Here is a 15,977-nt window from a genome sequence, read left to right on the forward strand (position 1 = left end):
CTCCACTGCAGATGGAGCTGCCACACTTCCAGGGTAGATTCCAGAGCTGAACTCACATCCATCATGATGTCGCAATAATGGGTTGCACGCACCCGCTGTGTATCTGGCATATGAGACTGGTTCTCAGACCACCCCCAGTGTCTACACATATGCTCTGATAGCATCCTTTTAAAAGCTGAGATCAGAGTCCTTCCCCGAGAGCAGACGTCTCATGACCCTTTGGTCATCAGCGTCCACCTCCTTACGCTCTGTCTCCAGCTCCTCTGGCCCATTTGTGCTCAGTGCCCTGCCCCTCTGGCTCACTATGCAGTGCCCTGGTTGAATGTCTCTGGGCTGTCTCATGGTAGGGAAAGTGAGACTGATTGTGTATGTGAAGAAAGATTGCCCACACGTGCGGCAGGCTCCTCGTCCTGCTCCTCCTCTGCTTCTTGCAGTGAACCATCTAGGAAACAGTAAGAAGAATAGAGGCAACCGCGAGTGAGCAGTACAATTTGTCACACACAAACGGTAGTGGAAATCTACAACTTGCACTCCAAAAGGCTGTGGATGCTGAGGGTCAATTGAAATTATCAAGACTGAGATCGACAGACTTATCAAGGGATATGGAGTGGGTAAATGAGGTTGAGGTTCAGATCAGTCATTATCTAATTGAATGGCAGAATAGGCTCGAGGGCTGAATGGCTTACTCCTGTTCCTATGTACAATTCCCTTTTGATTGTCCATACAAAAGAAAGACTTTCATTTCTATAGCACCTTTCACGACCTCAGGACATCCCAAAGTGCGTCGCAACCAATGCAGTACTTTGGAAGTGTAGTCACTGTTGTAATGTAGGTCAATCACTCTTGTACTGAAGGCCATGAGAGTTTGCTGATGTATCTGAATGACAAATTCTGTGTGCTGCACACCAAGGCAGAGAAGGTGAATGTTATGACCAACCTGCAGCTTGGCACCTGCCTTCCTCCTTCCCTGTCTCCCACTCCCTCGGCTCTCTGCCTGCCTACCCACCCAGCAGTGCAAGTGGTTACAGGCTGAATACTGGGGTGGGGGGAGAGGGGGCCACCCACAGCCATTCTCTACCTTTTGATAAGGATCTGCTTTCTGCTTCAAGGAGAAAGTGAACGGTATGAATGCCCGCTGTCTGCCATGACATGTAATCTCATGCAACTAGCAGCAGGCAAACCATGGAGCTGAGAACTGGCACTTGGAGCAAGTGCTCAGGTGAGACTCGCAGGGCAGTCATTCTGGCAAGCTGTGAGGGAAGGGCAACATGGGGGGAGGAGAAGGAAGGGGGTGTGAAGGGTTCTGCAGGATGTCCCGTACAGTGATGGTCGAATGTTGGCTGAGGGGAAGTTGTAAAGCATGCTTATTACACTGCTTTCTTACAAGGTCCCACAGCCTCTTACCTGGGCTACCCTGGTGAGGTAACTGAATCTTTTTTCTGGCACCGTTCTGGAGGTAGCCACCTCCCTCTGGATGGATGCCTGCACCCTGTCACAAATATTTGGTCCCTCCTCTGACTTATTTGTGCTGGATGTTTGTCCATCAGTGAGTCTGAGTATGCTTTGAGCGCCGTTATTGAAACTTCACTTGCAGACATGGCTTCCCGAAACGTTTACATTTCCTGGCATGCCCCTTTAAGCTGTAGCGGCAGTTCAAATCCTATAGCAGTTTTGAGTTTCTCTGCCATTGCCTCAGTCCTCTCCTCTTCCCCCAGGCCAGTGGCGAGATCCCAGTGGTGGGAATATTACTGCCAGGAGCCCACCCAGAATGAAGCAAACGAGGCTGACCCCAGAAGATGCGACAGGCTGGATCGTGGCAATGGACAGAGATTCCTCCCACCCCAGTGCAGTCTAGCAGCCTTTGCAGCAACATTGTGGATGCATCCATGGAGCTTCCCTTTGCTCACTATTTCTAGTGGATCTGATCTTTTATAATGTGACTGTGAGAGATGGGAAGACAAGGAAATCCTCACAAACATATTTATGGTGTTGCTATACACAATGACCAGAGGACCTCTGCCCTCACATCTGATGTCCATTTGGTTTGGAGGAGTTGGTCACACGAGCCCATTGTTACTGTCAACAACTCCCTTTGAGCACACCGGCTAGTTTGAACTTTGCAATAGACTTGCTGTGTTTCTGTGTCGAAGCTGAGTGCTGGGTTAAATTCTGTGTGGTGACGGGCAAAAGAGTTTTCAATCAGCTGAAGTCTGACGAAGGGTCTTCGACCTGAAACGTTAACTCTGTTTCTCTCCCTACGGATGCTGCCCTGGCCTGCTGAGTGTTTCCAGCATTTTCTGTTGTTATTCCTGAAACTAAGCTTGTGTGTGTCCAGCTTTCACCTTCCATAAACTTGAGCTCATCCAAAACTCTGCTGCCCGCACCAAGTCCCGGTCACCCATCACCGCTGTGCTTGCTGGCCTACATTGGCTCCCAGTTCACCAACGCCTTAATTAAAATTCTCATCCTTGTGTTCCAATCCCTCCATGGCCTCACCTCTCCCTATCTCTGTAACCTCTTCCAGCCCTACAATCCTCCAGAATCTCTACATTCCTCAAACTCTGGCTTCTTGTGCATTTCCGACTTCCTTCGCCTCACCATTGGCGACGTGCCTTCAGCTGTCTAGGCCCTAAGCTCTGGAATTCTCTCCCAAGATACTCTGCCTCTTTCCTCCTTTAAGACGCTGCTTAAAATCTACCTCCTTGACCAGGCTGTTGGTCACCTGTCCTAATGTCTCCTTTGGCTCAGTATCAATCTTTGATAACGCTCCTGTGAAGCACCTTGAGGCGTTTTACTGCATTAAAGGCGCTATATAAATGTAAGCTGTTGTCCAAAGAAACAGAAAAAAAAATTGCATTTATATAGCGTCTTTCACATCCACAGGACATCCCATAGCACTTTGCAGCCAACGAGTTATTAGTGAAGTGTAGTCACTGTTGTAATGTAGGGAAACACAGCAGCTGATTTGGTCCCACAAACAGCAATGAGGTAACGACTGTAGCAAGGGATCACTGGAAGTCTCAGCTTAGTTTCTCTGGAGTGCTTATTATAGATGGGGCCTGCATCACACCCAAATCCTAGCTGTTCTGTAACTTTAGTTATTTCACCCTGTATGGTGATTTTGATAGATATTTGTTTGGCAAGGGTATTAAGGATTACGGAATGGGTAAATGGAGCTGAGGTACAGATCAGCCATGATATTGTTGAATGGCGGAACAGGCTAAAGGGGCTGAATGGCCTCCTCCTGTTCCCATGTTCTTATGGTCGGGGGTCAGAGGACAGAGCACCATGTCTACAACAGAAGCACCACAGAATTCTTCACATTGTCCTTCTGTTTCCTGTAGTTACTCGAGCAGACCCGACGATAACTATGAAGATCCAAATGATGTGGCAGCGATCAAAGAAGCTCAGGAGAACATGGGAGATTTCAAGTTGAAAACAGCTGCTGACTACACCGTACCGGAACATCTGCGTATTAACGCAGAGAAAAAAAGGAACCAGCTTATTCACCTCGAGGAGCTGGTATGTACTTACATAGAATTTGCCGTGGATCATGTATGTTCACCTCTTCTACATGGGTTGGAGTCCCAAATCTGTGACCCATGTTCCTTTTGAGAAGTATGGAATTGGTAAGTTCCCCTTGCATGTACTAGATGGGAACAGTATGCAGTAGGGCATCTGTCCGATACCCTGAAAACTGCCTGAACATCCTGGTTTAATGAATTAACCAATTACTCACACACACTGGGCTGCAGGAAGTCAACCGTGTTTATACAGTCATAGGGCTCGATTTGGTTACTGGGGCGGGCTGGGGTCGTGTAATCCGCATTTCGTGTTAGCCACCCGATTCTAAATCGATGTGGGAGAATGATGCGATTTTAACTTAAGTGGGCAATTGAGTTCCAGCCTGTGGGAACCCATGGCCCAGTCTGAAACTCACCTCCGATGACATCATCATTGCTGCTGCATTTAAGGTCTGCAACAAGCCTTGCGTCTTCTGCAGACTGCCAATCTTTTGACACGACCCCAGCCCGCCCCATGACAAAATCGAGCCCATCAACTCTGTCCCATCCAGTCGACATTGCAAACTCAGGCACTGTTCAACCCCCACCCAGGAATGCCTGCTCGTAGGAGAGGCAAAATACAGAGGAACAAATCTGTGGCCCGTTCAAGAAAAACTCTGAGATTCCTCTTGGACTACAGCAAGTTCCAGGCGACATTGGTTGCCCGTTACTCACCATCAGTCTCAACTAAGTGACAACTTACGCCCATAACAAGAACCTGTTGAGTTCCCTTTTAGCGGACTGTAGCAGCTCTAGACTCACCACATCTCTCAACAGTTTGTAGCAGGGGCTGATGATTCCATGGGAAAATAAATACATGCTGGCGCTGTGACTAAAGTGGCTCAGGGCATCTTTTCTGTGCACAATTTACAGTGTATGGAGAGATGTGTACAGAACCATTTACATAATACAATATACAGTCTGAAAGTGTGACAATCGTATGTTTTATATCTCTCTTACTGTGCTACATAAGTGGGTAGTACCACAGTTTTTGGTCGGTCCTTAGCTCTGAGCTGTACGTGTCCCTTAAATTTCATCAACAACCCCACTTCCATCATTTGGCGTATTTCTGAAGTCAGACTGAGGGGTTGGAAACCTGTAATCTCTGGCTCGCAATGGACAGGTTTGTCAACTCATGTCGCACACCAGCTTCTGGGGTCATCCTATGGTTGGAAAATTATACAGCACGCAAAACTTCAACCCTCTGGGGTATTCTACTTACATCCATACAACCTAATGAGATATTTTTTTATCGTCTTTTATAGATTCATGAAGGCAAAGTTGAAATGTGCAGGAGGATCGTTAACCTTCGTGACACAAAGCTTGATATTGTCCAGCAAATCACCAAGCTAACTGAGGAGTTGAGGTCAATACAGGCCAAGCTCGATCCTTCACAACATCTTCCCATTCCAATAATCCCAAGTATGTACCCCGATGAAACGCCCGAGAAGTTGTTCCAATATGACCAGGAAAAACTTTCAGCATTCAAGGAAGAGCACGCTTCCAGCAAGAAACGCAAGAAGCCGTCCGTACAGCTCAGTGAGTTTGGAAGATTGGCTGAAACTGCAAACACATCAGAGGCAGGCTTGTCTCTGCAACTGGAGCGAAAGGCTGTGAAATCCCCCACGGGTGAGGCGATACCACCATCAAAGCTGGAGGATGAAATCAAAATCATTGCAGAGAAAACAAACTCCTATTTGCAAGTTGCGGTGCTGAGGAAGGTATGTTGGAGATAGCATGTAAACCCGAATGAAAACCGTCACTGGGTTTAGTTAACCTGACTAAGTATGGCTCCTTTATAAAGCAGACAGTTATACAGAAAGCTCCAAACAAAAATTACTGATGCTTATGATGTAGAACCAAGAGAGTATTTCTGATCACTGCGGAGTATTCTACCACTTACACTGACAGTCACATATCAAAGCCAAACTGCTGGTGTCAATTTGATGTTGAACATTATCTGTTCATGGACAGTGAAGTGATGATGTAGCACTGGCTATCAGCCCTTTCCCCCGATTCCCAGACAATTTGGAGCTGATGGAATAAGGTGCCGTTACTAACTCCATACCAGCCTTGCAAACTACAGTTCTTGGGACATCCAGGGATTGGACAGTTCCTGCTGGGTTTCACTATCTCGCAGGACAGTTCCTGCTGGGTTTCACTGTCCCACAGAACAGTTCCTGCTGGGTTTCACTATCCCACAGGACAGTTCCTGCTGGGTTTCACTATCCCACAGGACATTCCTGCTGGGTTTCACTATCCCACAGGACAGTTCCTGCTGGGTTTCACTATCCCACAGGACAGTTCCTGCTGGGTTTCACTATCCCACAGGACAGTTCCTGCTGGGTTTCACTATCCCACAGGACATTTCCTGCTGGGTTTCACTATTCCACAGAACAGTTCCTGCTGGGTTTCACTATCCCACAGGACAGTTCCTGCTGGGTTTCACTATCCCACAGAATAGTTCCTGCTGGGTTTCACTATCCCGCAGGACAGTTCCTGCTGGGTTTCACTATCCCGCAGGACAGTGCCTGCTGGGTTTCACTATCCCACAGGACATTCCTGCTGGGTTTCACTATCCCACAGGACAGTTCCTGCTGGGTTTCACTATCCCACAGGACAGTTCCTGCTGGGTTTCACTATCCCACAGGACAGTTCCTGCTGGGTTTCACTATCCCACAGGACAGTTCCTGCTGGGTTTCACTATCCCACAGGACATTTCCTGCTGGGTTTCACTATTCCACAGAACAGTTCCTGCTGGGTTTCACTATCCCACAGGACAGTTCCTGCTGGGTTTCACTATCCCACAGAATAGTTCCTGCTGGGTTTCACTATCCCGCAGGACAGTTCCTGCTGGGTTTTACTATCCCACAGGACAGTTCCTGCTGGGTTTCACTGTCCCACAGGACAGTTCCTGCTGGATTTCACTATCCCACAGAACAGTTCCTGCTGGGTTTCACTATCCCACAGGACAGTTCCTGCTGGGTTTCACTATCCCACAGGACAGTTCCTGCTGGGTTTCACTATCCCGCAGGACAGTTCCTGCTGGGTTTTACTATCCCACAGGACAGTTCCTGCTGGGTTTCACTATCCCACATGACATTCCTGCTGGGTTTCAGAATCCCACAGGACAGTTCCTGCTGGGTTTCACTATCCCACAGGACAGTTCCTGATGGGTTTCACTATCCCACAGGACAGTTCCTGCTGGGTTTCAGAATCCCACAGGACAGTTCCTGCTGGGTTTCACTATCCCACAGGACAGTTCCTGATGGGTTTCACTATCCCACAGGACAGTTCCTGCTGGGGTTCACTCTCCCACAGGACAGTTCCTGCTGGGCCTCACTACCCCAAAGGACATCATCTGCATCATCAGAGGTGCTATGTATGTTTTTTGATGAGACTTTAATTTGCCTGTTCAGGTTGATGTGAAAGATCCTTCAAAAGATTTGAAGAAGAGCTGGTGTCCTGAGCAACATGTATCCCTCAGTCATTACCTCTGAAACAGATTAACTTGTCATTGATCTCATTGCTGTTTGTGGGATTTTGCCTGCCGTGTTAGCCTCCAAACTAACAGTGAGCACACTTCAGAATTAATTAATTGGCTGTAATGTGCTTTGGGATTCCCTGAAGACATGAAAGACACTATATAAGCGCACATTCATTTGTTCTTTCTTTCTCGTCTCCACCATTGATGTCCTCTTCTGAGCAAAACCATCACCGTCTCCCACCCCTGTTGGTCCTCCAGCTCAGGCCCCCATTTTCACCCCCTCAAGTTCAAGGAACACAAACCTGAGTGTATCTGACACACAGCCATCCACCACCAGTTCTGGCTCGACTGCATCAAGCTCTACTAGGCCCCTCTCCTCTGCCCAAAACTGCACACTACACTAGGATCATCCTGGAGGGTAGTTAAATTCACACTCCCTTCTTCCACCTTCTTTAACTCCTGTCCCCTCCATCCTCATCTCCAACAACAAGGAGGCGTTCATGGACTTTTTAAATCACCAAGATAGAGACCATTCGCTCAGCAGCCTCTGCTGCATTCTCCCCTGCCCCTTGCCTACTAAGTCAAACCTCCCACAGCTCCCCTCCAATTCTAGCCCTGAACACCATGGCCGGAATTTTCCCGGTGCTGGGCGTGCGGGTTTGGAGGCAGGTCAGCAGTAAAAGTTGCCAAAATTGCGAGTGTGTCGGGAACCTGCCATCATCCTGCCGCCTCGCACATTTAACTTGTGAGCGTTTCCTAGCGCGCCACGGACTCGAACAGCAGAGGCTGGCGGCCTAATAGAAGTAACTAAGTGCTTGTTGTGAGACCCTAAACAGGATTTTTAACCAGAGCTTTTGATTTTGACTGGATGACCACGGGAATCATGCAGCTCGGGAACCTGGTCTGTCAATGTGAGCCGGAAGCTCAGTGGCCATTGTGCAGGGTCATTAATGGAGAGTGTGGAAATCCCAATAAATACTCCCACATGACACCTGCTTACTTGCCTAAGGGAAAGGCTCTTGCTGACTCTATTTTGAGCACAGATTTAGGTGTCTAGAGTTTGCAAGTCTTTTCTGCAACCTCGGAAGCCACTCTCACCACATTGCTGTTAAGTGAAGCAAAAGAGGAAATAGCAGAGGCTCTGACCATCATTTTCCAATCCTCTCTGGCTACAGGTGTGGTACTGAAGGACTGCTAACGTTGTACCTTTGTTTAAAAAGGGAGAAAGGGATAGACCGAGTAATTACATGCCAGTCAGACTAACCTCGGTGGTGGGAAAATTATTGAAAAAAGTTCAGAGGGACAGGATAAATCTTCATTTAGAAAGACACGGATTAATCAAAGACAGTCAGCATGGATTTGTTACGGGAAAATCGTGTCTGACTAACTTGATTGAATTGACAAGGGATGAAAATTCAGTATGCAGAGTGCTGAATCTCTGGAATCCTTGAATGGGAAGTATGAGCAATTTCCTGCAGCTGACAAATCTAATTTTTAATTCCATTCTCACTCCAGATCAATGAATTGATAAAGAATTTCGATGCAGAGCTTCAGGTCCTTTGCCACCAGAAATGTAAGCTGGATATCGCTATGAAGATGGCTGACCTACGGCATGTTACGCTTTTTGAAGAGGTTCTTCTCTTGAAAGAGTTTGAAAAGAGCGAGGACATTTTGCAGGAACGTGTGAACCACCGCATTACTGAGCGGCTGGAAACACAAGTGAGCAACCAATTCAGTTCTCTTTGGTTTTGGGGTTAATAAAAATATTCTGTAATGAGCTACAAACATTGAACTTTTTTCCTTCATTTTATGTCTAGAACTAAAAGGTGGTGATCAGCAATATTCCGATAGAATTCATGCTGCACTCTCGCAGTGGAATGTTACCTAAAGGGCACATTCCACAAGTACAGAATCTTACAGGTCAGAAACAGGTTATTCATCCCCTCCCGCTGGTGCTGGCTCTCTGAAAGAGTTATCCTTAGTCCCATTCCGTGCCCTTTCCCCATTCGGCCCCTCCCGCCTCCACTGGCTCTCTGAAAGAGTTATCCTTAGTCCCATTCCGTGCCCTTTCCCCATTCGGCCCCTCCCGCCTCCACTGGCTCTCTGAAAGAGTTATCCTTAGTCCCATTCCGTGCCCTTTCCCCATTCATCCCATCCTGCCAGTGCTGGCTCTCTGAAAGAGTTATCCTTAGTCCCATTCCATGCCCTTTCCCCATTCGGCCCCTCCCGCCTCCGCTGGCTCTCTGAAAGAGTCATCCTTAGTCCCATTCCATGCCCTTTCCCCATTCGGCCCCTCCCGCCTCCGCTGGCTCTCTGAAAGAACTATCCACTTGGTACCAATCCCTTGCCCTTCATGTACATGAATATTGCTACATTTATTAAAGGGGGCTGGATGCAATCAGAGGGAAGTGACAGGGATGAAATTAAGCAATAGATAGGCCATATGAAGGGTGCTATCAAACTCTACTAGCAATTACTTCCCCAACCCCGCCACTAGATAATCTGACCTGTAGCAAGCAGTTCCCTTCCCCAATACGTCACACACCACCACTCGCCACAAAGGGAAGAGAAGAAAAGGGAAGAAGCAGAAGAGCATAGAGAAGAAAGTAACAGAGGTGAGAAAAGGAAGAGAAGAGAAAGAGAGGCCCGGGAGCAAAGGCTTCTTTCAAAAGTGTTTTCAAAAGAAGAATGAAACTCTCAGACACTCACAGGATGAGGAGACACACTGTTGTACTTTTACCTCCTGTTGATGTACATTTTGCAGCCTGGGAAATTCTGTAAACTGTTCATGCTCCGAATGCTTAGCAATGCATTGAAAGCTCTCTGTTAACTGTTGGGTAAAAATATTGTGAAATATGTATTTTTTAATTTTCTATTTTGTTTAAACCCATATTTTGGAAATTAGAAATTACAGTTACTGAAAGAAATGATGGATGAAACATGTTTTCCAGGCTGAGAAACAGAAAGCAGAGAGCCGTGGTGAATGGTTGGCTTTTCAGACTGGAGGGAAGTGTACAGTGGTGTTCCTCAGGATTCAGTATTAGGACCACTGCTGCTTTTGATACAACAACTTGTATTTATATAGCGCTTTTAACGTAGTAAAACATCCCAAGGCACTTCACAGGAGCGCTATTAAACAAGATTTGACACCGAGCCCTATAAGGAGATATTAGGAATGGTGACCAAAAGCTTGGTCAAAGAGGTAGGTTTTAAGGAGCGTCTTAAAGGAGGAAAGAGAGGTAGGGAGGCAGAGACATTTTGGGAGGGAATTCCAGAGCTTAGGGTCTTGGCAGCTGAAGGCACGGCCACCAATAGTTGAGCGATTAAAATCAGGGATGCTCAAGAGGCCAGAATTAGAGGAGCGAAGGTATCTTGGGGGGGGGGGGGGGGGGGGTTGTGGGGCTGGAGGGGATTACAGAGATAGGGAGGGCGAGGTCATGGAGGAATTTGAAAACAAGGATGAGAATTTTAAAATCAAGGTATTGCTTAACCGGGAACCAATGTAGGTCAGCAAGCACAGGAGTCATGGGTGAGCGAGACTTGGTATGAGTTAGGGCACGGGCAGCAGAGTTTTGGATGACCTCAAGTTAAGAGGGTAGAACTTTGCGCATGGCGATGACGTCATCGCCGGCGGCGCACTTCCTGCTGAATTTTGCGGGAGGAGTGGTCAGCAAGCACAGGGGTCATGGGTGAGCGAGACTTGGTATGAGTTAGGGCATGGGCAGCAGAGTTTTGGATGACCTCAAGTTTAGAGGGTAGAATGTGGGAGGCCGGCCAGGAGTGCACTGGAATAGTCAAGACGAGAGGTAACAAAGGCAATATATATATATTAATGACCAGGACTTGGGTATACAGGGCATAATTTCAAAGATTGCAGGTGACACAAAACTTGGAAATGTAGCAAACAATCAGCAGGATAGTAGCAGATTTCAGGAGGACATAGATGTAGTGTCCGTGTGTAGATAAAGACACTGAAGACAGGAGTTGGTTCATAGGTATTTACTAAGCAAGTCTGGGGGGGGTTTCTAAAGGATATACACAATACACAGGCTTATATAGCCCAAGTGGCAATTACCGGCATTACATACACCATAATTGCTCTTAAAGGCACATACACCACAATTCCTCCCCTTCTAGCTAACTAGTACATCATATTTTAAGTAATTATTAATTACATGTTATATGCAAAATAATATACATTGCTGTATTAATTAATTATAAGTTAGTCTCTCAGGAGGCTTCCTGACTCGGTCCGGATAACGCCTCGGGGGTGTAGTAGTTTCTGGTGGTGTAGTAGGTTCTTCTGGCAAGGCTGATTCGGCTTGAAGGCCAGTGTCGGGTTCATCGGGCTCCAGTATCACCGGATCGGAAGTAGATATGGGTATCTCTACTTCATCGTTAGATGTATAGAGTGGTGGTGTAGGTTGTCCCTTTTCGGATGACTTGATGATTTGGTCAGCATGGCGCCTTATTATGCTGTCTCCGATGTCCACGGTATACATCAGTGGTCCTAATCGTGTGCAGATAGTTCCAGGCTGCCATTTCTCGGTACGGTAGTCCCGGGCCAAAACCGGTTGGCCTATCTGGAAGGCCCTAGTTGGCCTTTCATTCATGCCCTGAAACTGCCGGTTCTCCACGTCCCTTCGGATGTTGGGCTTGACCAAATCCAGCCGGCATCTTAGGTTTCTATTGTAGAACATCATGGCGGGAGTTTGGTTAGTAACCATATGCGTTGCATTCCTATATGCAAATAAGAAGTTATCCACCTTGTGCTGAAGTTTTATGTCTTCATTACCCATGGCCTTGATGGCCTTCTTAAAGGTCTGGACAAACCTTTCAGCCAATCCATTGGTGGCGGGATGGTATGGGGCGGACGTGTAGTGCTTTACCCCATTGTTCTTTAAGAACTTTCTGAATTCTTCGGACACAAATTGCGGTCCATTATCAGAACATATCTGCTCCGGCAGCCCATTCCTGGCAAATATGGTCCTTAATACTGTGATGGTTTTTTCCGTGGTGGTGGAGGACATCTTTATTACCTCCGGCCACTTGGAGTGTGCATCAACTGCGATTAAGAACATTGAGTCCATAAATGGACCAGCAAAGTCGATGTGCACCCTTTGCCAGGGAGATGAGGGCCACTCCCATGGATGTAGAGGGGCCTGTGGCGGAGCATTTTGGACCTTCTGGCATCCTAGGCAGCTCTTGGTCATGTCTTCGATGTCTCCATCGATACCTGGCCACCATACAAACGCCCTAGCTAGGTTCTTCATTTTCACTCCACCCAGATGCCCCTCGTGAAGCTCCTTTAGCACTTTATCCTGGAGTTTGGGTGGAATCACCACTCTGGATCCACACATTAAGGTTCCTCGGCACACTGACAGCTGTTCTCTTCTTTGCGAGAATGCTGGCAACAGTGGTTCGCCATGTGCTGGCCATCCCTTCACTGTTAAATCGTAGACCCGTGAGAGAGTAGGGTCATTTCTTGTCTCCCTTTCAATGGCAGAATTTGTCACCGGTAGACATTCCACTATGGTAGAGTGGAATATCGCTACTGGGTCTACTGTAGGTGCCTCTTCTATCGTTGGCAACGGTAGGCGTGATAAACCGTCAGCATTCCCATGCTGTTTTGACCCTTTGTATTCAATGTTGTATTGGTGTGCCCCTAGAAAAAGGGACCACCTCTGTAGTCTTTGTGCCGTCATAATGGGGACACCTTTTTTAGGGTTGAATATGGAGATGAGGGGTTGATGGTCAGTCAGCAAGGTAAATTTTTGTCCGTGTAGGTAATGGTTGAATTTCTTCACTCCCCATACCAGGCTGAGTGCTTCCCTGTCAATCTGGGCATAGTTACGCTCAGCTGAGTTCAATGAGCGTGACGCAAAAGCTATCGGCCGTTCCGAGCCATCAGGGAATCTATGGGACAATACCGCTCCTATGCCGTAAGGGGATGCATCGCACGCCAGTCTGATTGGTAGTGATGGGTTGTAATGAGCCAAAATTTTCTCGGATGTGATTAAGTCTTTACATTTATGGAAGGCACGTTTACAGTCTTCGTTCCATTTCCAAATCACTCCTGTCTGTAGAAGATCATTAAGAGGGTGTAGAATAGTTGATAAGTTCGGTAAAAATTTATGATAGTAATTTATTAATCCCAGGAATGACCTTAATTGTGAAACATTTTCAGGTGCTGGGGCTTTTATAACTGCTTCAATTTTTTCAGGTGACTTATGCAACCCTTCCTTATTAATTATGTGGCCACAATATGATATCTGATTTTGGAAAAATTCACACTTGGGGCGATTTGCTCGTAGGCCCCGTTCTTTCAGCCTAGTGAGCACCTGCTCCAAATTGGCAAGGTGCTCGTTGTTGTTTTCTCCTGTTATAAGGATGTCGTCTAGGTAGCATTGAGTCCCCGGAATCCCTTGCAGGACTTGCTCCATAGCTCTTTGCCAGATAGCTGGAGCTGATGCTATTCCAAAAACCAGTCGATTGTACTGGTACAGGCCTTTGTGTGTGTTTATTGTGAGATACTTTTTAGAGGTCTCCTCAACCTCCATCTGTAGATATGCCTGTGCCAAGTCAATTTTTGTGAAACGTTTCCCTCCGGATAGTGAGGCGAAAATATCTTCTATCCTCGGAAGAGGATACTGTACTGTGTGAAGGACCGGGTTTACAGTCACCTTAAAGTCCCCACAGATGCGAATTTTTTTCTGTTCCTCAGAGTTATTTTTCAATGTTTTTTTCATGACTGGAACGATGGGTGTTGCCCATTCGCTCCAATCTATTTTGGATAATACGCCTGCCTTTTCCAAATTCTTCAGCTCTGCCTCGACTGCCGGACGTATTGCGTATGGCACCGGTCTTGCCTTAAAAAATTTTGGAATTGCTGTATCTTCCACTTTTATTGAGGCGGTGATGCCTTTCAAGGTTCCTAGTTTCTCTTGAAACACTTCTTTGGCGTTGGCCAAGATGTCTTTTAATCGTTCAGGTATGATGTCATCATTGTTTTTTTCCTTACTGGTCACCATCAGTGCCTGAATGGAGTGCCAGTCTAAACGTATCTTCCTTATCCATTCACGTCCCAACAACGGTGGACCACCATCTTGTAGAATGTATAAATACAACTTTTGTATTTCTTTGCCGTTGTATACCACAGGCACCCTTATTTTTCCTTTGGTGTAGACTTTCTGCCCCGTATATGTTTTTAAGATAATGGATGTGTCTTTTAGAGGTATATGCGAAAATAGCCTCTTGTAATCTCGTCGATTTATTACAGTTAGAGCTGATCCTGTATCTAGCTCCATTTTAACTGGGGACCCTGCTATTGTGAGGGTAACCCAAATGGTTTGGTAATCCTCTTTGGCAAGTACATTATGTAATTTGAGACAGCTTAGTCTCTTGTTTCCGGAGTCGCTATCGCTATTCTGGTCTTCGGAGCTATTGTCCGTCATCATTTGTACCTTCCTGTACTTTTCTTTATTGATTTTTTGTTTTCTGTCAGTGGATTTATTTTGTCCAGATTGGCATACCCGTGCAATGTGTCCAATCTTACCACATTGCCTGCATGCTTTGCCCTTGAACCAGCAGTCCCTCTGGTTATGGGTGGATCTGCCGCAGCGATAACATCTTCCGAACTCCTGTGTCATTTTATGGGTGCCGAAGTCCTGTGTCTCTTGTTGTATCTCTGCAGCTCCTTTTGCTGCTGCTTCGTATGATACAGCCATACTGAAAGCTTTGTCCAATGTTAAATCTTTTTCAGAAAGCAGTCTTTTTTGTGTTCCTTCACTTAAGAGACCGCAAACAAATTTGTCTCGAAGATAATCCGATAGTCCTGCTCCGAATTGGCAGTACTTTGATAGCTTTCTTAATTCGGTTAGGTAATCAGCGTTACTTTCATTCTTGTGTTGATTTCTCTTGAAGAACTTGAATCGTTCCGCTATCAGCAGCGGTGTTGGGTTTAAATGCTCCTGCAGGGTATCAACAATTTCTTTAAAAGTCTTGTCCTTTGGTTTGGCTGGAGTGATTAAATTTCGTAACAGCCCGTATGTCTTCGCGCCCATTAAGTTCAGAAGTACTGAAGCTTTTTTTTCGTCTGTTATTCCATTTGCAGTGCAATAAACCTCTACTCTTTCCACGTATGTGGTCCAATCTTCTATTTCGCCATCAAAAGCCTCAATATTACCAGATTTAGGCATTTCAGAAAAGATATGGCGCTTCCCCGCGCTTTTTTTTTTCTCTCTGTAGCAACGATATGGCGCTTCCCGCGCTTTCCCGCCGCTGCTACCGATAACAACGCTGTTTTACTGTGGTTTCCGTTTATTCACTGTTGGAGACTCGTTCCCGACGGAGGTCTAAACGCTGACCTGCTTGCCGCGCCGGCCGTTTCTTGAGTGCACCCTCCCAGTCCGTTATTGCTTGCCTCCGATTTCGCTGCCTGTCTTAGCTGTAGAGCCCGCCGCTGGAGCTCCAGCCTGACGCCCAGGAAGGATTAGCGCAGTACCTGTCACCAGCTTGGCCAGCTGGTGAAACCACAGTTTCTCTTACTTCCTTGAGTCTTCTGGACGCTGGAGGAATCGATGTCCTTGAGGTGCTGCCGAATTGCAGGTAAGTCCGTTTCCACTTCGTCGCCACTGTAGTGTCCATGTGTAGATAAAGACACTGAAGACAGGAGTTGGTTCATAGGTATTTACTAAGCAAGTCTGGGGGGGGTTTCTAAAGGATATACACAATACACAGGCTTATATAGCCCAAGTGGCAATTACCGGCATTACGCACACCTGGGGCTCTTAAAGGCACATACACCACAATAGACTGGTGAAATGGGCAGATACATAGGCCTAGAAATTGGGTTGGGGCGCCAAAGTGGCGCAAAAGTCGCCTGAGCGCAGGATTTAGCGCAGCGATCGGAGTGATACCGATCGCCA

General features: G+C 46.8%; 1 protein-coding gene across 1 annotated transcript in view; it reads left to right on the top strand.

Annotated features, from left to right (window-relative positions):
* The window catches only part of cfap44 (cilia and flagella associated protein 44), a 209,912-nt gene that overhangs the window by 145,210 nt on the left and 48,725 nt on the right, over positions 1-15,977 (top strand). Inside the window, exons 23-25 of the mRNA XM_086006122.1 lie at positions 3,345-3,522; positions 4,829-5,284; positions 8,566-8,769. Coding sequence (XP_085862248.1) covers positions 3,345-3,522; positions 4,829-5,284; positions 8,566-8,769 — 838 coding nt within the window. The remainder of the gene's footprint in view (positions 1-3,344; positions 3,523-4,828; positions 5,285-8,565; positions 8,770-15,977) is intronic.

Source organism: Somniosus microcephalus, chromosome 14 (assembly GCF_052327205.1).
Source record: "Somniosus microcephalus isolate GS21.2 chromosome 14, FLI_Smic_1.0, whole genome shotgun sequence".
Classification (NCBI taxonomy): domain Eukaryota; kingdom Metazoa; phylum Chordata; class Chondrichthyes; order Squaliformes; family Somniosidae; genus Somniosus; species Somniosus microcephalus.